This window comes from Sinocyclocheilus grahami, unplaced genomic scaffold (genome assembly GCF_001515645.1).
Source record: "Sinocyclocheilus grahami isolate Dianchi unplaced genomic scaffold, SAMN03320097.WGS_v1.1 scaffold31.1, whole genome shotgun sequence".
In the NCBI taxonomy this organism is placed as follows: domain Eukaryota; kingdom Metazoa; phylum Chordata; class Actinopteri; order Cypriniformes; family Cyprinidae; genus Sinocyclocheilus; species Sinocyclocheilus grahami.
The window spans coordinates 2,143,726-2,170,041 of NW_015505210.1; the positions used below are offsets into that span (position 1 = coordinate 2,143,726).

Consider the following 26,316-nt stretch of genomic DNA (forward strand, 5'->3'; position numbering starts at 1 on the left):
GGCTACTCACAAATCAGGCAACCAACTGGACCTTATTTACGCACGACACTGCTCCACTGATCATGTACTGGTTACTTCACTTCACACCTCAGATCACTTCCTCCTCACTCTTAACCTCAACATGGTTCCTGACACAACACATAACCCTACACATGTCACTTTTTGACGTAACCTACGCTCACTCTCCCGGCTATCTGCTATGGTTTCATCTTTGCGCTCCTTCAAGCCATTTCTCCCTCAACATTTAAACAGGCTCGTATAACCCCACTTCTTAAGAAACACACTCTTAACCCAACTCTTTTAGAGAACTACAGACCGGTTTCCCTTCTACCTTTCATTGCAAAAACACTTGAACGAGTTGTGTTCAACCAAGTCTCAGCCTTTCTCACACAGAACAACCTCCTGGACAGCAACCAATCTGGCTTCAGAAGTGGACATTCGACCGAGACTGCCTTGCTTTCAGTTGTTGAAGCCCTAAGACAGACAAGAGCGGCCTCCAAATCTTCTATACTTATTTTGCTGGATCTGTGTGCTGCTTTTGATACAGTGAACCACCAGATTCTCCTGTCAAACCTATTGGAAAATGGCATCTCAGGGACCGCACGCCAGTGGTTTGAGTCTTAACTCTCAGATAGGTCCTTCAAGGTATCTTGGAGAGGTGAGGTGTCCAAGTCGCAACATCTAGCTACTGGGATGCCTCAGGGCTTAGTTCTTGGACCACTTCTCTTCTCTGTCTACATGGCATCACTAGGCTCTGTCATTCAGAAACATGGCACTGCTATCACTGCTATGCGGATGACACTCAACTCTACCTCTCATTCCATCCTGATGATCCGACGATAGCTGCTCGCATCTCAGCATGTCTAACAGACATTTCTTTTTGGATGACGGACCATCATCTTCAACTCAACCTGGCTAAAACAGAATTGCTTGTGGTTTCAACAAACCCATCACTTTATCAAAATTTCACCATCCAGTTAGGCTCATCAACCATAACTCCTTATTATAACACTATAATAATATACTAATATAGCACTTGTAAATTATTGCTCTTTTGTTGGTTTTGATTGCTTCTATTGTCTTCATTTGTTAGTCGCCTTGGATAAAAGCATTAGCTAAATAACAACATTTAAATATAATGTAAATGTAAATAACAAACTAAATAAAAAATTTAAAACAAGCCCCAAATCAAATAAATAAGTAACACAAATAAAATAAATCTCTTTATATAAACATACTAAGGCTTTGTCTGTGCTCTTTCCATTTAAAATTAGAGGCAACCACTGCATTTTAATCACAATCCAAACAAAGATGCTGCATACAGTTTTTAATCTAAATTACATTGTATCATTTCGAAATTTGAAGCAAAAACAGAATGGTTTGACTTCAGTTTTGTGAAACTATGCATAACAAATATCTGCATGAAACAGAAACCGCGGACGAGCTGAATGAGATGCAGATTCACTCTCTGCCAGCAGGTGGCGCTTAAAGCGTTTCCTTGGTTTCCGCTGTAAACAAAGCAGAGCTGCACATATGAACTTTAATATGCAGGGCTTCAGACTGCGACCATTTTTTCTGGCTGTGCGACTCAATTTTGTGTGCGGACGCACTGGTGCGACCACCGCGTTGGACAACTCATAAGCGCTTCAATTTCTGTTGCATATGAGAAACATCAAAGGGCAAACTGAAAGCATAATGAAACAGCGCTTAGAGAGTATACTCGCAGCGTCAGCACGAGCGCGAAGCTGCGCGCAGCAAAAATGACGTGCATATTGAGGAAACGATGGATGGTTTTCAAGCAAAAGTCAAGTAAAAGACCGCTTCTTAAACCAGAGAATGCAAGCACTGTCACCGTTAGTTTTACTTTTCTTTTTGTTTTCATTTTTGAAAAACTTATCTTTGCTGTTTATCTTAAGGTATGGAGGCTCTCTTTTATTTATTTATTTTATTTCTCAGTGTTTGCTAAACATTCTGTAATTTATTAGTCGGTATATAATACAGCATGTGGTGTGTGCCATGCCTCATCTTATTCTTTTTTGTTAATAAACGTTTTGTAAGCTAGTTTGTCATTGTATTTTACCGATTTATTGTTGTTGTGCTTTTTAATTAAGAATAACAATGAATCCATCTTTTGTTTTAGTCTTTAAAAAATGAAAGGTGTGTAGATGTATGTTAGCAAAACAGTGACAACAAGATCCGAAGCCCGCAGCTTAACACAGCAAAAGAGAAACTCCCATTCACAAAATTCAAATCACAAATAATATTACTGATGATAAAGAACGGGTTGAATGACCACTTTCGTTTCCATATAACTATAAACTATGGTAAAAGTTCATCAGCATCCATTGAATAATCCCATGTTGTAGCGCAAAAAAAAAAAAAGAAAATTGCGACCAAATCATGTGCTCGTGTGACCAGCTGAGAAAGTTAGTTGCAAAAGAGCGACCAGTGGGAAGAATGAGTCTGGAGCCCTGATATGCATTATACAGAGGCAAGAGGAAAATAAAAAATACCATCGAAAGGCAGCAAGTTCCCCTCAGACATGCATTCATATAAACTCCTACCCCTAATTGAATCGCGATTTGTTTAGCATCTCAACTGATTTGAATCATCACATATTTAAATCGATTTTCAACCGGCCTCGTGGTTAATCGTTACATACCTAGTCATTACATACGACAAGCAAAAAGCAACTGTAATTTTAAGATTATAAATGTTACTAATAACAATGGAGATAAACAATAATGTCTCATAAATATGTACTAGTAAAGCTATATATACTAAGTAACAACTAGGATATTGGAAAATATGCTAGTGTCTATTGGAATACATACTACTAGTGTTCAGGAATGAATGTTAAAATGGCTTGCCATAAGGTGGCAGCTCTTAAAAACAATGGATTTCAGTGGTGAAGAGGAGATGGGAAGTGCCCATGTGAATGTGAGGAGTGATGTTATCTCTCACTCAGATGTTGACTTACAGTGATGGGATTTGAGGACATGCAGCTGTCTTCAGGTCTACAGTGCTGAGATTTCAACAATGCGTATAGTACGTTTGCAGTGTTTTTCATCCCTGTGTGAAGCAAACTTCAGCCCCCGAGCCAGCGCTTTGGAAAACATCCCCAACTCCCAAGTGAAAGCAAAAAATATCTTGATGCAAGCAAAGGTTGTGTCAAGGGAGATCCAGATCAGTGGACTGACTGAGTAAATATTGACTGGCTGCTGAAGATCAGGGTTTGGGGAACTTGTCCGACAGGCTTTATAGTGTACTTATAGTGTAAAACAGTGTAGGAACACAGAGGCTAGCATAATAAATTCATTTTAATGATTTAAAATCTGGTAGAGTAGGTCATTTGAATGTAAGGATGGATTGCCATTAGGAAGTACATTGATTTTTTTTATGGTAAGCCTGTCGACTTGTGGGTCAGGTGTTGAAACCTAAGTAATATATATTGTAAATCTCAGAATTTAGGATTTAAACCCGACTCCCGTGATTTTATTTCAAAATTCCCTTGTTTCCTAACTAAAACATTGTATTCCATTGATGTTTTTCAAGTGGTTGTGTAATTCGATTGTGCTACTAATGCAAAGACAGGTAGGGATGCTTGACAAAAAAGGTGTCATATACAAATTATGGATCGGTGAATAAATTGTTGTTACAAACCTGGAACAAAAAAGAAGATATTTTGATGACATTTCTAACAGTTTTTGTCTATACAATGAAAGTCAATGGGGTCTAGAACAACGCTGAACCTCACTGACTTTCATTTAGACAAAAAAATAAATACATAAAACACACATATATAATAATAATAATAATAAATATATATTTTTCAAAATATCTTCATATCTTATTCTGTGTTCCACAAAAGAAAGAAATTTGAAATGGTGAATAAATTGTTGTTCCAAATCTGGAACAGAAAAGAAGATATTTTGCAGAAATTAACAGTTTTTGTCCATACAATGAAAGCCATTGTGGTCCAAAACAACACAGAATCTCACTGACTTTCATTGTATAGACAAAAGATAATGATACATTTTTCAAAATGTGTTCTTTTGTGTTCCACAAAAGAAATAAACAAACTCATACAGGGTTGTAACAACATTGTACAGGTTTTGGATTGGTGAGTAAATGATAACATTCCAAACCTGGAACACAAAAGGAGATATTTTAAAGAAATATTTAACACTTTTTGCACATACAATAAAAGGCAATGGGATCCAAAACAACACCGAAGCTCATTGACGTTCATTGTATATATATATATAAAAAAAATTTTTTTTTCCAAAATCTCTTTCTGTTAAAGGGGCAGTTCACCAAAATTGAAAATTCTTTCATCATTTACTCACCCTCAGGTTGTTCCAAACCTGCAAGACTTCCTTTCTTCAGCTGAAAACATAAGAAGATATTTTGAAAAATGTGGATTACCAAACAGTTTCTTGTCTATATCGACTTTCATAATATGGAAACAAAATGCTATGGAAGTTGATGACTACAGTCAACTGTTTGGATTTTTTGGTGAACTATCCTAAGTCATACAGGTCTGGAATGAATTTTCAGTTTTAGATTTTTTTTGGGGGGGGGGGGATTTAACTATCCCTGAACAGATACATTAGGTAATAGTTATTATTATGCATGTAATACTGTAGGTAATGGTATCATATGCTGTGAGATTTGATTCACCAGTGTTTTTTATGTCTCAGTCCGTCCTGCTATGATGTGATGGAGGAGATGGTGTGTTTGTATTGATGTGTGTTGGTGCATGTCCAGGACTCACTTTTGTGGCTTGGTGGTTACAGGGACTTTGATGCCAGACTTGTCATAATGACCCAGTTCTGACAGTTATATAAATATCAAGCCAAGTAGTCAACTAGGCTGCCTTCATACAATCATATTTACGCGTAGCACCACGTTTGATTTGGAATAAAGCACGTCTATTGCCGTCTTATTTTAGCAGCCGTCTTTCATGTTTTCATTTAATCTTCTGAGGCAGATATTTGGTTTAGTGTTCTCGTAATCCTGTGCTGCTACACTACTTCACTCTCAGCGCATTGACCGATCCGATGCTGCGACCTTCGGTTTTCCGAGACACTTTTGATGCGTTGACGGTTTTTAAATATCAGCAATATAATCTCATTATTTTTCAGTAGTGAAGTGCAATAATTGGTTATATAACATGTTCAGTTTGCACAAATGGATTTGCTAACTGATTAACACAGACATGACTCTGAGCAGATTTCTGCAGCCTCTGGGTTTTAACTTATTTTGCTTTGAAGTGTAATTTATCTGTGACAGTCATTATTCTGTCATAATGGTCGGCATTTTCCTTAGAGATGTTAGATGGATTAGGCATTTCATCTTGCATTTAATCATTTTAAATTATTCATTTTCTTTCATCTGTGTTTTTCAATATTTCAATATCGTCTCTCATCTGTTATGATCTCTCTTTTCTTTAACATCTATAGAGTACACACATGAGTGGGGTAAGATGTGTCGCCCCTTAATTTAGCAAACTGTACTCAATATTTATCATATATTTAGAAAGAACTAGGGGTGGGCGATATGGCAAAAATTTCATCTCAATGTTGTTGTTTTTTTCAAGAAAATCACGATTATTTGTTATGTTGGTTTTACTATATTGCAAGTTGTCTGAGCAGAACAGTCAAACTAATTTCCCTATTTTAAAAACAAAGTCTTACAAGGTAACAAAATATAAAATAAAAAAAGAATGGCAGATATTTAGGCCAAAGTGGGCGAAGATAAAAACCTTTGTCATTATTTTGTCTTTGTTATTAGATACACATTACAAATACACATAATATACACAAAAAGGAAATGGTGCTTTATTTTTCAGGTACGGTAGGTGTATTTAGCAGTAGCATTCAAGAAATTGATAAATGAAAAATAAAACAGTATATACACTTCACTGTATGAATTATACATTGATTCTTATTAAAGCAACTGTATTAAAGTTCTTCAGTCAAGAGCAGTGAGTGCTTGTTCTTTGTTTGTTGTTTTATTAACATTAAAGGAGATCTGGGTAAGATGTTCTATTTAGATTCTAGATGATCTAAACTGTCCTCTAGGCAACAGTATTATCATAAGGGTTAGAGTGTTAGCTAACTGAAAGTAGGACTGCACGATTAATCGAATGCGATTGTCATGCGCGTTTTGATAGTAATGCCGGTTCTGTAATCAGCAGGAAATTATCACATGCTTTCAGAAGGAGCAGAATTTACTACACATAGCCGTAGTTCACTGACAAGTTACGCAAAAAAAATCGCAATTATGAAATCGAAGAAATCGTTTGTGATAATGACAGCTGTTTGCATAGCTTTTGAAGAATGTGTGTATAACCAAACAGTTGCTGATCCCAATATACTTTGATAGTAGGAAAACAAAAATACTATGGAAGTCACTGGGGAACAGCAACTGTTTGGTTACCCACATTCTTCAAAATAACTTTTATGTTCAACAGAAGAAAGAAACTTATTAAGGTTTAAAACAACTTGAGAATAAATGAGACAGAATTTTTGGGTGAACTATCCCTTTAAACTGCACAGTTCATTAACAGCATTGAGTGCATCGCTATCTGCATCGGTTAAACAATTTAATCTTTGACAATCAAACGATTTCTGTGAAAAACACAAGGAAAACTTTGCCCACCTGCCTGTAGTTAAGTAGCTCAACTGTTTAATTCAGGTTTTTTTTTTTTGGAGAAGAGAGCTTGGTTTATAATTATATTTTTGGCACTGCATAGCTGTGGAACGAAATTAAAGGTTTTTATTGACATTCTTCTCATTTATGGAATTTATGAATATGTGCATTGTCAAATTCTGCATGTTGCAATAGGTTACAAGACAAACGAGAACCAAAGATGTGTAAATGCCATATTTGCAAATGCAGGAATATGGTGTTTGAGTCATATGGGCTACTTCTGTGGTCCGTTTTTGGAGTTTGACAGCCCCTGGTCACTATTTACTTTCATTGGATGGAAAAGAGCAGCATGATCATTCTGCTAAACATCTCCTTTTGTGTTCCACAGAAGAAAGAACATCTTATAGGTTCATATCAGCATGAGGATGAGTAAATGATGAAAGAATTCAATTTGGTGTGATCTATCCCTTTAATACAAAGAGCTCTGATGATACATCTAACATTTGTCCTCCTCGTTGTAATAACGTTACATATTTATTAGATGCAGGCTGTCACTTGGTTGGTCGCAAATCTGAAAACAGTTCTCTAAGAGAGCTATGAATGCTTTTTAGCTTTTGGCAATTATGCAATGTAGCTTTTCCAGCTATTTTGACAATTTTGTCTAGACCTATAGGATAGAACACACCTTTTGGCTCCACATCTGATTAATCATGAAAACTGAAAATGCTCTGTAAAGCCACTAGCAGTGCAGAGCATTATATTCTGCAGTCTTCCACCCGCTAAGCAAGTGGAGCACAAGTGCCACCTAATTTGTAAAGCAGATCCATCTGACATCCCTCTAGGCTGCTATTTGGGATTATGATGGTTTTAATGTGCTTACCACAGTGACTGATTGCAATCAACCGGACAGAACTGCAAGGTTCCCATCAGACAGAATGATATACTTTAGGCTGATGTTGTGATTGCCATTTTGAAGTGAGTTTACCCTCGGCCAATCAGGGCACAGAAACATCTTTGATCCATTATTAAGTCACAACTACTAGTGCACGAGATGTCAAAGACAGCTGCCTTGAATGTTGACATGACGGACACTGGAGAGCGTGCAAGCAAGATTTTCATTTTTATGAAACAGTTTCTCACTGCTTTCCACACTGGCTGGCTTACTTTGATTATCCGCATGAGAAAAATATATTTAGTAAATAATTAATTATGATGTTGGTTCTTATCCTTTAGATCTGTGCATAAAAATGCTTGGCCATCTGTCATGAAGTGAATGCTACTGCAGTTAATTTTGCCTCTGTGCTCTCTACACTGCAGGGACACAGATCTCGTTTTACCGGATTGCCTTTTAAAAAGAGATTTCATTTTCTTAAATGCACGAGTCTTTCGTTCTATATTCTTTCTTCTATTGTATTCATTACCTTGAGAAGCACACATTGTAGTCATGCACATGCAATTTTGTTGCTCCAGTTTACAATACAGCTGAATACCAGCCAAGGACCTTATTTTGCTTTTAATATTGTAACAAAAATGCTGATGTTATTTTGCAGCATCCCACTTATGTCCTACAGTAATTTGCTGTACGGTCTTAATTTGTTTTAAGTTTCACACAATACATTCTGATTCGGTGCCAAGTTCTTAGAAAATCTCTTTGTCTTTACCAGTGTTTATTTAATTGTCATTGAGATACTACCATAATGTTTTATAGTTATATATTTTTATATTTATATTTTCCTCAAGAATTTGACGGTATTTTGCCCCATCCATTTTTCCTTCTATCCTGACAAGTGTAGGGCTGCCACTAACGACTATTTTTATTACGATTAATCTATCGACTAATTTATCGGTTAATAGATTCATCTAAACGATTAATTTCCTTAATCCTTTCCTTAACAATTTTACTTAAGAATATTTTATTAAACTGTATTTTATTAAACCAAATGAAATCCAAATTTCTATGAAATCCTTTTTTTAAAGCAAAAGTGAAGTGCAACATAAAGTGCAAGAAGCAAGTGTCCATCTCATAGTCCAAATCACTGAAATCAAAGTTCAGTATTATAGTGTAAGAATGAAAACATATCCACGAGTTCTAGTCTACTAATAATACAATTATAATAAAAATATTAAAACAGAGTATAGAAAATTGAAAATGGAAAAAAACTGAATTTGGAAATAAAACTGATTTCATAGGGCCCTATAATTATAATGATTTTTTTTGTGGTAATAAAAATAGATGTAAGTGAACAGTAGCCTTTAACTTACTTACTTAAAATACTTATATAATAGCAATAAGGCAATAATAATTAGTTCAAATAAACGGCCAACGGCCTGACAATTGTTTTTACACATTACTGTGCGATCTAATACATGTTTAATATTGACCAAGCACCATTTCATTCAAATGTCCACTTAATCTTTAATATTGGGCCATTTCTTTAGGACAGAAATGCTATAGCCACTGTAATTAAAAGAATATGTGGACATCAAAACGTGTAAACACAGAGTGAGGGTTTGAGCTTTTATGTATTCTCCTGTGTTTGCGTAGATTTATAAATGATTTACCTTACGAATCTGATGAAATGGTGCATGTTGTGTTCCCAGATGAAAGTTATAATAAACCCAAACTCACAACAACATGCAGAGATGGAGTTTGAGACGCTCCACACATGTAAATGATAACTGCTCCTGCGTGGTTTAATGACAGCATTTTCATTTTTGGGTGAACTATCCCTTTAAGCATTCCCCACTTCCTCAAGACCAATTATGGCGCTTTTCCACTGCGTGGTACGGCTCAGTACGGCACGGCACGGCACGGCTCGGTTTGCGTTTCCACTGCAGTTTAGTATCGCTTTAGTGTGGGGGGGATTATTCACATGTCGTTATAGTTGCGCCGCCTCTACTGCCTAAAAACTTTTTCATTCTGCTTCACCCCATCAAGCTCGGTTGTTAAAAAAAGGTGCGCTCGTTCAAAACAGTTGCGTTCGATCCTTTGTTGGCTGTGCTGATTTAACGAACACAGTAGGAACTACTGTGAACGGAGCCGCTGTGTGACGCACGTACTTAACCTACACGCATGTAAATAATTAAAGCGCATAATGTATTAGAACTGCGTCGCATATAATTATTTAATTAAATCGTAGCATTTGTGAATTCACAATTATGCTTAATTTTTAAATGGGTTTAATATATAATGCAGCCTTGGAAAACAGACTAATAATGTGTTTTATGGATTCTCGTCCATGAAATGCGCCACTTGCGGTATTTTGACCGTTAGTCGGCGCGAGCAATATGAAGTCGAGGATTTTTTTTAATCGAATAGTCGAATAAAATCAACGAATCGCGACAGCCCTAGACAAGTGCTCCAGTTGCTGCTGCAGAGAAACACTCCTATAACAGGATACGACCACCTCCATGCTTTACTGGAGGAATGCTGTTATTTGGATGGTGAGCTGGATTGGATTTCCGCCAGACAAATCGTTTGGTGTTGAGGCCAAATAATAAAATTTTAGTCTCATCTGCCTCAGAATCTTCAAGCTGTGTTTTGGCAAAGCTCACTCGTGACTGCATGTGGCCTTTATGAGGAGTGTCTTTTTTCTTGCAACCCTCCTATACAAGCCACATTTGTGGATAATTTGTGATATTGTTGTCACATGCACACAATGACCACTCTTTGTCATAAATTCCTGCAGCTGCTTCAGAGTTGCTGTAGGCCTCTTTGTCGCCTCTCTGAGTGGTTTCCTCAGGCTCTTTCATCCAGTTTGGAGCAATGTCCTGATCCAGGGAGGGTCTGTATTGTACCAAATACCTTTCACTTCTTAACAATAGACTACACTGTGCTTATAGGCATTGATTAAGCCTTTGAATTTTTTTGTATCAATCTCCTGACTTGTGCCTGTCCACAACTTTATCCCAGAGATCTTTTGATGGGTGCCCATAGTTGACTGTTTGATTCAGTCACACTAGTAAGGACTGAAATGCTCCAGGAAAGCTCTTTTCATGCTGAGCTGATCAAAATGAGCACAGCTGATCACAGTTGAAAGTCAAATGTCTTTGTGTACGATTGAGAAGGTGATTAGCTACACCAAAGTCATTTTTAGGAAAGGGGTGATCCTTTTTCCAGCTCAGTGATTCAGGTTTTTTATTTTTTTGTTGGTGTTATATCTTTCACTTGGATGTTATAAGTTGTTCCTTGTAAAAAAATATATTATTTTAAAGGGGGATTATTCTTTTCTATACCCATATACAGTATATGTATGTATGTATAATAAATAAATCTTATAAAATAATGTTTTATCTAAAATGAACTTTGCCTTAAAAAAAAAAGAAGGTCAAAATGTTGGTTGATTTTGTCCATTTCTTTTATTAATGAATGTGTTTTGAATAAATTAAATGATCCAGGCAATGGTAATCTTTATATCAGCGCGAAGGTCTTTTAATCTAATACTTAAATAAAAATGAATAAAAAATGAGATGATCTGTTCTTTTAAAAGAAAAATATTCTTGGTCAAGGGAGTCCACACACAGTATGCAGACTCACGCTGTGTGTTTTATCACAGAATTAGCTTCGGGATCTAAAATACAGCATCTGCAAAATAAATAAACGTCCAGGGCCTACAAAAAATGCTAGACTTTTGAAATCAGCTTTAATGTCAGTACTGTGCCGTGCTGTATAAAAGCGTATCACTGTAATACATTTGTGTATGAGCTGTTCGATGTTTGCTCTGCAGCCCACAGTTTCCGTATTTTTGCTGTGGAGAATATGAAGATGAGCAAAGTGTTTGTTTTGGGATGAATCTTCAAGCTGTGTTTTGGCAAAGCTCACTCGTGACTGCATGTGGCCTTTATGAGGAGTGTCTTTTTTCTTGCAACCCTCCTATACAAGCCACATTTGTGGATAATTTGTGATATTGTTGTCACATGCACACAATGACCACTCTTTGTCATAAATTCCTGCAGCTGCTTCAGAGTTGCTGTAGGCCTCTTTGTCGCCTCTCTGAGTGGTTTCCTCAGGCTCTTTCATCCAGTTTGGTGTGACGTCCTGATCCAGGGAGGGTCTGTATTGTACCAAATACCTTCCACTTCTTAATAATAGACTTCACTGTGCTTGTAGGCATTGATTAAGCCTTTGAATTTTTTTGTATCAATCTCCTGACTTGTGCCTGTCCACAACTTTATCCCAGAGATCTTTTGATGGGTGCCCATAGTTGACTGTTTGATTCAGTCACACTAGTAAGGACTGAAATGCTCCAGGAAAGCTCTTTTCATGCTGAGCTGATCAAAATGAGCACAGCTGATCACAGTTGAAAGTCAAATGTCTTTGTGTACGATTGAGAAGGTGATTAGCTACACCAAAGTCATTTTTAGGAAAGGGGTGATCCTTTTTCCAGCTCAGTGATTCAGGTTTTTTATTTTTTTGTTGGTGTTATATCTTTCACTTGGATGTTATAAGTTGTTCCTTGTAAAAAAATATATTATTTTAAAGGGGGATTATTCTTTTCTATACCCATATACAGTATATGTATGTATGTATAATAAATAAATCTTATAAAATAATGTTTTATCTAAAATGAACTTTGCCTTAAAAAAAAAAGAAGGTCAAAATGTTGGTTGATTTTGTCCATTTCTTTTATTAATGAATGTGTTTTGAATAAATTAAATGATCCAGGCAATGGTAATCTTTATATCAGCGCGAAGGTCTTTTAATCTAATACTTAAATAAAAATGAATAAAAAATGAGATGATCTGTTCTTTTAAAAGAAAAATATTCTTGGTCAAGGGAGTCCACACACAGTATGCAGACTCACGCTGTGTGTTTTATCACAGAATTAGCTTCGGGATCTAAAATACAGCATCTGCAAAATAAATAAACGTCCAGGGCCTACAAAAAATGCTAGACTTTTGAAATCAGCTTTAATGTCAGTACTGTGCCGTGCTGTATAAAAGCGTATCACTGTAATACATTTGTGTATGAGCTGTTCGATGTTTGCTCTGCAGCCCACAGTTTCCGTATTTTTGCTGTGGAGAATATGAAGATGAGCAAAGTGTTTGTTTTGGGATTAGAGATGCATACCCAAATTAAAGAGGTGTAGCCGGCTTGCGTGGAATTACTCAACAGCGGGATACAAAACAAAACCGATGCTTTAAGAGCCTGGAGTCATAGAGGCTGGCAGAAAAATGTCTTTTTGTGCAGTAATCACTATGTGGCTGCAGGCTTTAATGTCTTGTTCAATGCCCCAGAGTGTCTGCTTTGTCACAGAGATCCAGAATTGATCCCCAGAGCGTATTTATTTACTTGAAATTCAAACTGTTGTTGTTTTTGTCTTTGGTTGTGTTGGACGGGATGGAGGTGGAAAATGCGTTCAGTTAGGCTACAGCAAAACAGGTCAGTTACACACTGGCTTTTTCAAACTGAGCTATTTAATTGCGTTTTTGTATGATACTGTAATTATTAAAGGAATATACAAATACATGTATTACCACAAAAATGAATTTCAAATTATTTATTTTTCTTGAAGAAGCAAAAATACATTATAGTGAAGTTACAGTGAGGTGCTTATAATGGAAGTGAATAGGGCCATTCTGTAATTATTAAAACACTTTTTGTTTCAGTAGTACATCCACAAGATGTAAACAATGTGTGTTAACATGATTTTATGTGGAAAACAAATCACTCATTGACCTTTCCTGTGTAAAAGTATATCTTATATTAGTAAATTGTAGCTATGACAATGTAAAATGACTGCAAAACTATGCGTTAAACAGCTTTACAACTCAAATAATACCCAGGTTTTAACAGAGAAAAATGATGTGCTTTTATAAAAGTATAAGCTTCATATTTATGCATTTAAAATTTCCAAAATTTGCCTCTTTCACTTCCATTTTGCCTTTCGTCCAGGTATATTCTATTTTAATATCGCTTTTTATTTGTACAATACAAATAATACACTATTTTTATTTAATACATGAATGTATTTGCTTTTATAAAATTATACGCTTTACATTTCTGCTTTTAAAATCTCCATAAATTAGTCCTATTCATTTTCGAGCCTCATTATGAACTTGATTTTTGCCTTTTGTGCAGGTATATCACGTTTTAGTATTATTTATAATTTTTCACATACACTTTTTTTCACTGAAGAATTAAAGTGCTTTGACAGATTTATAAACTTCACATTTATGCTTTTAAAACCTCTAAATACAGACACTACACACACAATGAAACATGAGGTGAAGTACAACATAAACTGTGTAACTGTCTGCTGGTCTGAGTGAGGTGTGGATTAGATGCTTTGGGAGAAGAGAAAATTGTGCCAATGGCATGCAATTAGGCCAGTGACTCTGACCATAGAGAAGATTATTTAATACTGCAAACACGCATATTCAAGATGTTTTTCTAGGAAAAATAACAGTGACCTTCCTCCAGCAGATGGTGGGAGATTGCAGCACCGGTTGGGTGGGACGAGGTCTCAGATGATTCTGCATGACAAAGACACATATTTGAAATGACATCAATGCCTTTAAAATCTGGGCCTGATTTTATGCATCTAGGGCCAGTCATCTGAGCAATGCTTGCTGAAGTGGTGAAATATCATATATATATATATATATATATATATATATATATAAGTGAAATAACACTTAGAAGTTTCATACTAATGCTGAGGGGGTTGTTCAAATCTGTAAACCAAAAGTATGAGCAATAGCAATGTCATTTCCATTCTGAAAATGGCTTGGTTGCCATAGTTTTAGTTTCCTGTGCTTTTTTTTGTTTTTTTTAACCCTTTCATGTTCCAGGCCCAATTTTACATTGTCGTCATTTTAGCAATGGAAACCTTGAAGTGACGTGCAAAGATTTTGATTCTATATTTAGAAGAAAGACCGTCCTGAACTCATCAGGATCTTTTGTAAAGTCAGGCACATTCATTTTCAAAAAGGCTAATTCTGACTGATCAAAGTCTTCTTTACCATTGATAGGCGATCACTTTTACCTGGAACACAGTGCAGGATGATATACATGAAATCTTTATCTTTGTACCTCATGTTCAGTCTGTTGTCAGATGCTGGTTTATTCAGGGAGACCTTGTTTTTTTTAAATAGCCAGTTGTGTTCTGGAGTACTAAACCTGAAGGTTGCTTGCTTGCCTTTGTCAAAAGAACACACCTCATGGTCTATATGATATTTTGTAGCCTAAATATGTTTTTTTTATTATCTTTAGATTACCTATGCTATCATTTAATGCTTATTTAAAATGAAAATGTACTCACCCAGATTTGGATAAATTTAGCATTACATCACTTGTTCACCAATGGATCCTTTACTGTGAATGGGTGCCATCAAAATGAAAGTCCAAACAGATGATAAAACATCACAATAATCCACACAACACCAATTGGTTAGTTGTTAAAAGCTGCATGTTTGTGAGAAACAAACATCATTGCATATTTCTCTCCTGATTCAGAAGAGGCAAATCTTCCACTGGAGAAAACAGCGTTATGGATAGAGGACTTGTATTTTAGCCGGAAGCAATGGTTTGAAGTTAAAAACTCTTTAACTCATTGATCGTCTTATTGACCGATTTGTTTATTACAAACATGCAGACTCATGGACTAAACTGGAGTCGTGTGGATTACTTGTGGATTATTGTGATGTTTTATCATCTGTTTGGACTCTCCTTCTGACGGCACCCATTCACTACAGATGATCCACTGGTGAGCAAGTGATGTAATGCTAAATTTCTCCAAATCTGCTCCAATGTAGAAACAATCTACATCCTGGATGGCCTGATGGTGAGTAAATTTTCACTTTTGAGTGAACTATTCCTTTAAATTTTATATTTAATATTTGGTTTTTGTTTTTGTTTCTGTTTCTTTTTTTTCTTTTTTCTTTTATTCAGACAAAATAGTATAGAATTTATTGGTTTATAGGCCATAACTTTTTTTTGTTGTTTCAGCACTTTAACACTTCAAGTTTGTGTATATTGCCATGTGTCTTAACATAATTTAGCTGCCTTTGGGTTGTTACAGTTAGAGGTGTGAGTGGTTTTGAAATGTGAATCATCATCACAGGACAAACAAAGTGAGTCAGAAGGAGATCTTCAGAACCATAATTAGCAGTTTTTTCTTTTCTTCGTTTAACAAAGGGAAGAGATTGATAGCTCCGGCTATGCGGTTTGGATTCACGCTAGTTGTTAATGTGGATTGTTTGAGTCAAAAAGACAAAAAGCCTGTCGTGCCTTGTGTGTGAGTTCAAATGCAGGTGTCTGGGTCATTTTTCTTCCTTTTGCTGATTGTAAGTTTTCAAGCTACGTAGTGCAAAAGATGCACATTGTGCTCCAATGTGTTTTGTGAACTATTTTTTATGACTTTATCTCACAGGATGGATTGAACCATTTTATTTGGCCTTTTTGGTGCTTTTTTGCTGATATAGATGAGTGAGAGCCAGATTCAAACCCAAATGAGCACCATGGCTTGATGTACCAGACTACTAGGCCACAGCTCCAACAGTCCAGCTTTCTAAAATGAGATAAACAGATAAGAAGTACAGTGATTGGATATCTGTGCTTTTGAAGACTGAAACAAAGAGCTGAGGCAGAAATGTTGTGTTTTTTGTGTCTACTCAAAGAAGATGCAGAATCTGACCTCTCGTAGGAGTCGGTGGTAGTGAATAGGAGATATTGATTGGCTGGCATCACACTTGGTTTTCCTCTCCATGTCCAGAGCTTTATCACGGCTCTCCGCTTTAGTCTGTTTGAGCCGAAGGGCTCTAGCACCAAACAACTTTCCAGAGGAGGGAAACTTTCAGGCGATCGATTCGGTGCTCAGCTGTCCTCAGCGAGGGCAGTAGTGTCAGCTGTGATTATTCTGTCAAAAAGAAACTGCTGAAACTCATTGGAATGTTTTATTAACCTCCTCTCTAGTGAGAACAAATCAATATGGTGACATATTCCCACTTTATCAGAGATTATTAACTGTATCTTATGGAAGGTATCATGGCTCAGACCTGTGGAAAACCTCTTTTTACCTCAGAGTGAAAAAAAAGGTAATTGTGACTTTAAAACTTGTAATTGTGCTTTAATTTCTCATAATTGTGACTTTGTTTCTTGTGATGGTAAAACTATATCTCTAAATATGATTATATATTTCATAACTGAGCATTTACATCTCACAGTGTGGACTATACCGTTATATCATAATTATGACTTAGTTTATCATAATTGTGACTTTATATCTAAAAAAAGGACTTTATATCTCAGAATGTAACTTTTTATCCCATAATTATGACATTTTCTTATAATTATGACTTTATATATCAAAGTGTGATTTTAATATTACAATTAAAACTGTTTCTTTAACAGTTTAACTATATCTCAAAAACTTATCTCATATCTCATAAAATCTCATAATTATGACTCAAAATATGACCTAGTTTCTCGTAATTGTAAATCTCCGTGTGAGTTTATATCTCAATGTGGTCTTAAAATTGTGTTCATAAATTCATAAATAATTCATAAAGTGTTGTAGTTTCTCATAATTGTGACTTTATATCTCAAAATATCACTTGATATCTCGCAATGTGACTTTACATATCATAATTATGACTTGGTTTCTTACCTCACAACTGAGACTTTATATCTCAAAATATGACTTTAATCTCAAAATGTGATGTTTAAATCTTAAAATCTCACAATCGTGACTGTATCTCACAATTGAGTCTTTATATCTCAAAATGTGACTTTATATATCACAGTGTGACTTTCTTATATTTTTTACGTAGTTTCTTGTAATTGTGACCTTATGGTAAAATGTGACTAAATCTAGCATTGCAATGGACTTTGTACTGTTTATCTCATAATTATGACTTAAGGCTGGAATACACTACACGACTTTTAAAATCTGAGCAGATTTGTTGGCACCAATAGCCTCGTGGGGAGTGCCGTCATATAGCGGCATTGCGCTTCGCCCTTTCCCGTTCCTGTCCCCCCTCTCTCCCTCCCATTTTGCTTCCTGTCTCTTCCTGTCTTTGCTTCCTGCACCAAAAACCAATTTCAACAGACAACTGAGGATCACACACTACCAGTTTTTCAAGTTGTTCCGATCACAACAAATTCACTCAAAAATTTGCCTATTGTTGCTAGGAGACTCATGACAAATGAAAACAATGTGTTCTAAAGTTGGCTGAAAATATCAAACGTGTGATATCCTATGATTGGATAGATTCATAACCTGAAGCTAAAAAACTGGAGTCTGTGACCATCATACACTGTGATTTTCTATGAAATCTGTCAACTCAAATCTGCAGACTGTCTCTCACTTTCATCAACTAGCGTCAATTTATCCACACTGTAAATTGAGGAGAAATCAGGGCAAAAGTCATGTAGTGTATTCCAGCCTTTAAATTTCAAAATGTAACTATATCTCACAATTAATTCTTTGTATCTTAAAGGGATAGTTCACCCAAAAATGAAAATTCTGTCATCATTTACTCACCGTCTTGTCGTTCCAAACCTTTATGAGTTGCTTTCTTATGCTGAACACAAAAGAAGATATTTTGAAGATTGCTGGTAATCAAACAGTTGGTGGTTGCCATTGACTTCCATAGTATTTTTTTTCCTACTCTGGAAGTCAATGGCAACCACCAACTGTTTGATTACCAGCAATCTTCAAAATATCTTCTTTTGTGTTCAGCATAAGAAAGCAACTCATACAGGTTTGGAACGACATGAGGGTGAGTAAATGATGACAGAATTTTCATTTTTGGGTGAACTATCCCTTTAAAATGTGACTTTATATCTCATAACTATGACTTATTGTGAAACTTTACCTCCTAATTACTTTTATTTTTTCTCTTGAGGCAGAAACGGGCCTCCATACAGACCTCGTTAGGTCATAAATAAGCCTGATTGCGCACCATCGCAATGTCCCATCCAGAAATGTATGTTTCCTCTGTGCCTGTTTGTGTATGTACGTGTGTGTATTTGAATTTATTGACTGTTTAATCAACAAGCATCTGTCATCACTTGTGGAGAAGTGGCTGATAGATGACACAAAGAGGTGTCCTCTGGGATTGAGCGAAAGTGAGAGCGTGAGAAAGAGAGATTTTAACAGCTGTCCGACTCACTCTCACCCTCACGTCATGCCTTTGCCCACTGTGTCATCTTTTGTGCTGACAAATGAAGCGACCGTGTTCTCTCACGAGTCAAAGTTTTGTCCTCCTCCACAAAATCGCAGTTGTGACCTCAGACTCTCTCCTTGTAATATTGACTGAGTCATGAAGGTGTATTCTCAGCAGATATGCCTCTTTTTCACAGGCCGAGCAACAAGATAAGTGATCTGAGATCAGTTGAAACGCCTCCTGTGCATTCCTCAGCCGAATTTCAGCACTTAATCATTTTCTACGCAGTCGTTGCATGCAGATGCTTTGCATACCAGCTTGGATGATGCTATTTTTTCGTTCACCCACACAAATTTCATTTCTGAAGGGTTAAATCAAGGTCACTCTGCCTCACCACAACTATGGGTTATTGTTACTCCTCTGTCTACTGTATAATTTTCATCCTCGTATTCCAAACAATCGGAATTTCAAGCTTCTTGATGACCAGAATACATTTAAAACTCAATTGCAAGCCTGTGAACACTGAAATAAAATCTTTTAGAACAAAATGTTGATCTCAGTTTACCTCCAACGCGTGAGATTGCAGTAACCTTGTCGGTCTGACACTGCTGCCATAAACGAGGAAATATGTAAGGATATTGTGATTTTAATGTAGTTCCACATATTCTTACCTAATACAAATAGATTCCAAAAAGAGTTCATTAAAATTCCTCTATTGCTTCTTTATACAATAATTAGTATTCTTGTTATTTAATAGCTGTTTTTCTTGTTATATTATTAGGATGTCAGTCTTATACTAACATATTTTTTAATTCCCCCCTAAAACACTCCCAGATTTAATGTTAAAGATTTAATGTTAATGTTTAAACATTAATATTAAGGTTTAATTTGCGGACCTCACAAAATATGGCTTAAAATCGCCAATAAAAAAAACAAACAAACAATGTTTTGATTTTATGGGGTTTATGAAATGAATTGATGGGGTCTTATATAGTCAAGTCACCTTTATTTATGTAGCACTTCATACAATACAGATTGTGTCAAAGCAGCTTTACAGTGTTAAACAAAAAACGTGTGCAGAAAATGCGAAAGGACAATAGAAAACAGTCAGTTCATCATTGATTCAGTGATCTCATCATCCAGCCTAGTTCAGTTCTCTTCAAGTAGTGTCTGTGCAATCAAGTCAACAATATTGCCAGAAACTGTGGCAATTTATATATATACAGTGTATATATATATATGTATATATATATATATATATATGTATATCTACACACTGTATATGTATATATGTGTATGTATATATGTGTGTGTGTGTGTGTGTTTTCACTTTTATATGTTTTATATGTTCACAAGGTCAACAAGTTCACACGATGCCAACTAGCAGGAAGCATCTGGTGTGGACAAGATGGCCTTTTTGGTGGTGTGTCCAAAAGCATCTGTATCACGCACAGGCACACTCACTCGCAACCCTTGCAGTATTGCTGTTTGCAGTCAGGGGGCGATATTAGACTTCATTATCCACCTAGCAAATGAGAATACAGGCTTCATTGTGATAGGCTCTCGGCTGACAGAACCTTTTTTTCCCTCTCTGTTGTCTCCTGACTGTCGACGACTCTGACTCTATCTGTTCTTTTCCTCCTCCTTCCGCGTTCCCTCTCTCCTCTGGATTAAATTAGCTGCAGAACGGGAGACTCCATCACTGCTGCATCCATTGATGTGTAAAGGACTAGTTTAATAATGGGATTGAAAGCATAAAGGGGAATAGCAGCAAGGATTTTGGAAGGGGTGAGTAAATCCAAACCAGTGACAGAGGAGCACATCATCTGGACCGCTGGAATTACAATTGTGGGAAAGAGGGAGAGGAGAGAACCATTATAGTTATGGATGATGACAAGAGAGATATTTATTTAGGATTTCTGACCAAAGAAGTCTACTTGTGAAATGTTTCCTTTTGTCATTTCCTTGGAATGGTGTGACGGTATTCCGAAGTGTCATTTCTGCCGCAACAGCTGTGCAAGCTTGATTGTTGCATTTTTTTTTCTACTTGAGCTTCGTTTTCCATTCACAATGTCATACAGAGATTTGATAATACAAAATTTTGAGAATGGTTATTCTTCTAGCGTTATGGGAAAAAGATGATGGTGATGTTAGAAAGGAAAACTGGTTTAGACACCTTCCATGAGTGGATGTTGGACTACCAGGTTATCGGTGACAATGAGATGTAATATATTCTGAACTTGCGAAATGGTGTGCAGGTTTATGCCAGATGCTTTTATTCTCAAAGGATCTTCTCACACATTGTGCTGGATTTTTGAATTTCTAAGCAGTATATCCATGCTTGGCTGTGCCGAATGGTCAAGGTTATGATTGGAGTAGAAAAAAAAGAGCTGCTTGACTCTCTTGAGGCACAGTAGTGCGAGATGATTTGTAATTTTTCTGTCCTTTGTTCACCTTAGAGAAAAGGTAGAAAGCACAAGTTCTCAAGCTACCTTTCATTTTCACCATTTGTCTTGGTGTCTCTCAGTGAATCTTGCTCAAGATGTTGTTAGGGAACCCGTCTGATAAATATAGGCCAGACAACACAGTCTGTTGAATGCATCAGTAAAGTAGATCTTTAGGGAATCATATTGTATTTTAAATATATTTCATATATTTATATTTATTTATTATATTGAAACCATTGAAACCATGAATGTGACAACTGAAAGCTTTTATAAAGCTTATTCAGACTCAACAAACAGGATGTAATAATGCTAAGTGACACATGCTCTATAAGGGATTTCATGAGGTGACTGAGAGGCTTGAAAACAAACGCAATATGTAAGGACCTAAGAGTGAACCTTGTGGATCTCAGCTCATTCAAACATACCATTTTGCATATTTGTGTTATTTATTGTATGCTATCTAACCCTACCTTACAATCAGGGCTGTACACCCTGTCAGCAATTGACAAGAAAATATAAGGAGGGGGAACTGCACACTTTAACTAATTGTATGGGTGTCTCAGGTTTTTACCAGTTAAATTACCTTGTGTTTTTTTAAAACCTCTTTTAGGAGGTGTTGTGGATAAAGATCTCCGGCATTATCTCAACCTCCGGTTCCAGAAGGGTTCAGTGGACCACGAGCTTCAGCAAATCATACGTGATAACCTCTATCTCCGGACTGTGCCGTGTAAGTAACCTCTACATATACATTTTAAGAATCCTGTTTTACTCACGGCAAATAGTTTGGGTTTATTAGCATTGGTATTTTTCGTATCCATAAATATGGTGCACAAAATCCTTATGAGGAACTTCAAGTGGAACCTACAAAATGAGGATTTGTTTCCACAGTGTCCTAACCAGAAGTGATGTAGTAAAAGTTATATGTGACAACCCGTAAAAACAGAACAACTTTTCCATCTGACCACAACATTCCACAAGCGGCAGGGCATTTGCACAGTAGTGCAGTCGTGGCCTAATGGTTAGAGAGTCGGACTTGTAACCCGAAAGTTGTGGGTTCGAGTCTCAAGTCCGGCAGGAATTGTCGGTGGGGGGAGTGAATGTACAGCGCTCTCTTCCACCCTTAATACCACGAGCAAGGTACCGAACCCCCAACTGCTCCCCGGGCGCCGCAGCAATATGGCTGCCCACTGTGTTTGTTCACGGTATGTGTGTGTGTATGTTCACTACTCACTACTGTGTGTGTGCACTTGGATGGGTTAAATGCAGAGCACAAATTCCAAGTATGGGTCACCATACTTGGCCACACATCACTTCACTTAACTTAGCTCACTGCCCACTGTGAAATCTCATTGGTCCAAAATTCTGCTCCTCATGATTATATGTTAGACATCAACTATCTTCTATGCAGTTTTGCATTTAGTGTGGACAGACAAATTGCTTGTCACATTGTGCCTAGTTAGGACACAGGAAGTATTTTTTATTGTATTTTTCTTGCAAAACATTCTCTTGGTCTGATTATATGTATTAATGGAGCTTTTGTTTGTTACTCTGGAAAGAGAGTGAGGACAGGCGCTCTAAACCTGCCAGCAGATCTGTGAGGGAAGGAAGTCTCGGCTAAAAGGAGCCAACCTGTAATATTGTGGAAGTTGTTATTGTTGTGTGGGGGGTTATGGGAGAAACATGGAGACAAGCCCTCCCTGATATGTCTGGGTACCATCTCAATGTATGATGCAACCAGATAGAAAGAACCGATGTGACTTATTTTGGTTTAAAGCACTATGAATGGGTTTTTCACTCAGTCAGATGTAATAGGAAAATTTGTAATATTGTGCAAAGTTTCAACCTCTAGTTAGAGGTAAATGACAGGCATGTTAGCAGTGTTTCAAAATCATATGTAACAAATTTGACTTGTGCCACAGTTCATAAAAACAAACAGAAATGTGTTGACAGTAATGCACTGAGACCTCTGTGGAAAAAATGTACAGTGCTCACAAGTGCATTTTTGTCGACACCGCAATCAACTCATATTTAACCCAGATTATTTCTCTCATTAGTCCACACATTTGGACTAGATTGATGCTGTCAGTCCCAAATGCTTGACAGCTGAAAAAGGAATTGCAACATACAAGGTTTTGCCGGCTAGCTAGGTAGCGGTCGTTAGTGTTTGCTAGCTGCCTAGCTAGCTACCTACTTGACGTTAGTTAGTATGGCTTTTTTTAGCCTTAGAACATGATGGACAGTAGAAATAAAAAACCTTCTATCGATTACCTCATTCACAATGTTTGTTTTGTTTTCGGATTAATTTGAGATTCATATGAAGAAATTGAATAAGAAACATATATTTTGATGAACCTTGACACTGCCCTAACAAAAATTAACCGTGGTTTTACCACAAATAAAACCAAACAATCATGGTCACTATAGTTAAACCATGGTAACAACAAATTTACCATTGTTTTGCTACACTAACTATATTTTAACCATAGTTTTTGTAATAAAATTGTGGTTATACGAATGGTAATCAATGTAAAAAAAACATGGTTACTTTACTTATGGTTACTATAATAAATTCATGGTTAATTTTCGTAAGGGTGGAAAAGTTGACAGTAGCTGCTGTGCTATTTTGGTTCACAGTTTGAACCTAACAGTTAAGATTGTTTTGTTTATTTTGAGCCATATGGTAACACTTATTAGCTAACATCAGTTAATGTATTAACTAACACTAACCAAGAGGCAATACATTTGTTACAGTATTTATCAATATTTGTAATAAAAATACAACTGCTACCTAATTTTAGTTTAGGTCAGTTAAAGCTGCAGTCCGTAACTTTTTTTTGGTTAAAAATGATCCGAAATCAATATTTGAGCAAGTACATAACCAGCCAGTGTTCAAAACTATCGTCTTACTTTAGCCCGATTCACAACAGTTAGCTTATAATAATGTTTTATAATTTGAGTGGTACAGGGTAGGTTTTCACGGGAAATTCGAGCATGGCACTGCGTCATTACGTCACTTCTGTAAACATAAAGAAGCTGTCCCGGGCTACTAGGCTATCGCATGTGAGGATTCTGCTGGTGGCCGATTGTTTATAGCCTTTTCTCACAGCAGCCAGAATAACTAAATGTATCATTTTGATGGCGGATTGTAATCCAGAAAGGATTATGTGTTTATGAAACACATGTGAATGAAATTAAATTAAGTTATAAATGTGATTCTGATTACAGATAGCCTGGGATTACAAAGATTTGTATTTTAAAGAAAACCAGTTCGAAGGGAGCATAATTTGCTTTTTGGGTTAAAAGAATTTCTTAATATGAAATTCGAAGAGTATGACGATTAGATTAGACTGTGCAGAAATTGAAATCTACACGCTAATACACACTATATTCATAGTCACCAATGCTGATGTTGTTAACATTAATCCTTTCAGAATAAAGTATAATAATAATAATAATAATTTGAACAGTTTGATGTGATATGAGCTAACCGATCTTTAGATTTAATCACCATTGGTAGCGAGATTTATGGTAATGCATTTTTCCTTAGTTGGTCAGAACAAATGTGACAGACTTGTTACTTACTTGTTCAGATGGCAATATATGGTGAAAATTCTTATTTGGGTCATACATTCCAAGACGTAGGCTAGAATCTGTGATTGCGAAGTACAGTAAATATCCACACCGGTGCGGTGACTGACTGCCACACAAACTCTTCAGAACATTAGATTTATATATATATATATATACACGCACAAACACACACACACAAATTGTATGAAATATATATATATATATATATATATTTACATATAGATCGATATATCCATTCTGCATATAGATTTGCCTCAACTCAAAACAAAAACAACTGGTAACTAACTGCGATGCTTGGGTCAACTCTACATGTATACTCTCCTCGCCTGTTCACTTGTTCTTCCTTTCCTTTCCTCTGTCTCTCGCTCGCTCACTCTCTTCCTCAGTCTAGGGTTTCCAAGGCAACCACCATTTCCTCTCCAGGCTTGCCTGCTGATGTTTCCCCCTCCCCCTCCATAGTGGTGCACAAACACATCACAATCACCAACCGGCTGGATGAAAATGATGCCTTTGATTTATGCCTGTGCAGTGCAGTCATGAGCGTGTATTTCTGGAGCTATTTGTCCCATACTGAGAGTCATTAGTGTAACTGAACAGCTTGCTATGAGATGTTTCAGAGGCTGGATTGAAAGAGACAAGACTAAGCGATGTTAAGCTGTTCATTAGTCTTGTGAATGTTAAAGCAGAGGAAGAGAGCTAGAACATGACCTAGGTAACTGAATGTGATAGCGCTGCTTTATTAAAAACATGCCAGATAGAGTTTGATTATAGTTTAACAGTCCCACAGGGAAGAAGTAAGAGATGGGTGCTGTCGGGACATTATTACACTGCATAGTGCTTTCGAATTGGTATAGATTTTTGTTCTCTTCCATTTTGGTACAGAAAATTGTTCTTCACGGTTCTTTTCCAGCTCTTATTTGTTATAAGTTTTATTTACTGACTTTAATTTGTCAATCTACCCAATGTCTTGCATTTGCGTTGTGCAATGAATTTGCGGCCTGATTTTGGGATGCAATGATGCATCAGTTCGGGCTTGTGTAGCTTGAAGCGTTTGTGTTCACATTCAGAAACAAATCCTGCTAGTCATCGTCGCCACACAAGGTGTAACTACAGGCTGTTTGATATGTGATGTGTAACTTCACTCTCAGCTGGAGCGCTGCACTGACATGGCTCATTTCACAAGTCTCTGCACTGTCACTAGTTGTTGCCACACACACACTCAATAATTTCATAACTGGGTTTATGGAACTGTATTTACCATTTACTATTCACGGCAAGTTTGCTTGTCTTTCTGAAATGATGTCGGCTTTGTGTTTTTTATTATTTAGAGTTTAGATTGTGCTTAAGCTGTTAGACAATTTGCACTGTAAAATCCTCTTGGGAAAGTGCAGATGAATCAGACAAATTTTTGATGCTAAAAAAAAAAAAACTATTATAGAAAATGAAACCTTTTGTGTATGTGTGTATATATATATATATATATATATATATATATATATATATACATACA

The 26,316-nt window shown here is 36.5% G+C and overlaps 1 protein-coding gene across 1 annotated transcript in view; it reads left to right on the forward strand.

The window, feature by feature from the left end:
- LOC107574163 (membrane-associated guanylate kinase, WW and PDZ domain-containing protein 2-like) overlaps window positions 1–26,316 on the forward strand; it is a 106,999-nt gene that overhangs the window by 4,901 nt on the left and 75,782 nt on the right. Inside the window, exon 2 of the mRNA XM_016260629.1 lies at window positions 21,826–21,942. Coding sequence (XP_016116115.1) covers window positions 21,826–21,942 — 117 coding nt within the window. The remainder of the gene's footprint in view (window positions 1–21,825; window positions 21,943–26,316) is intronic.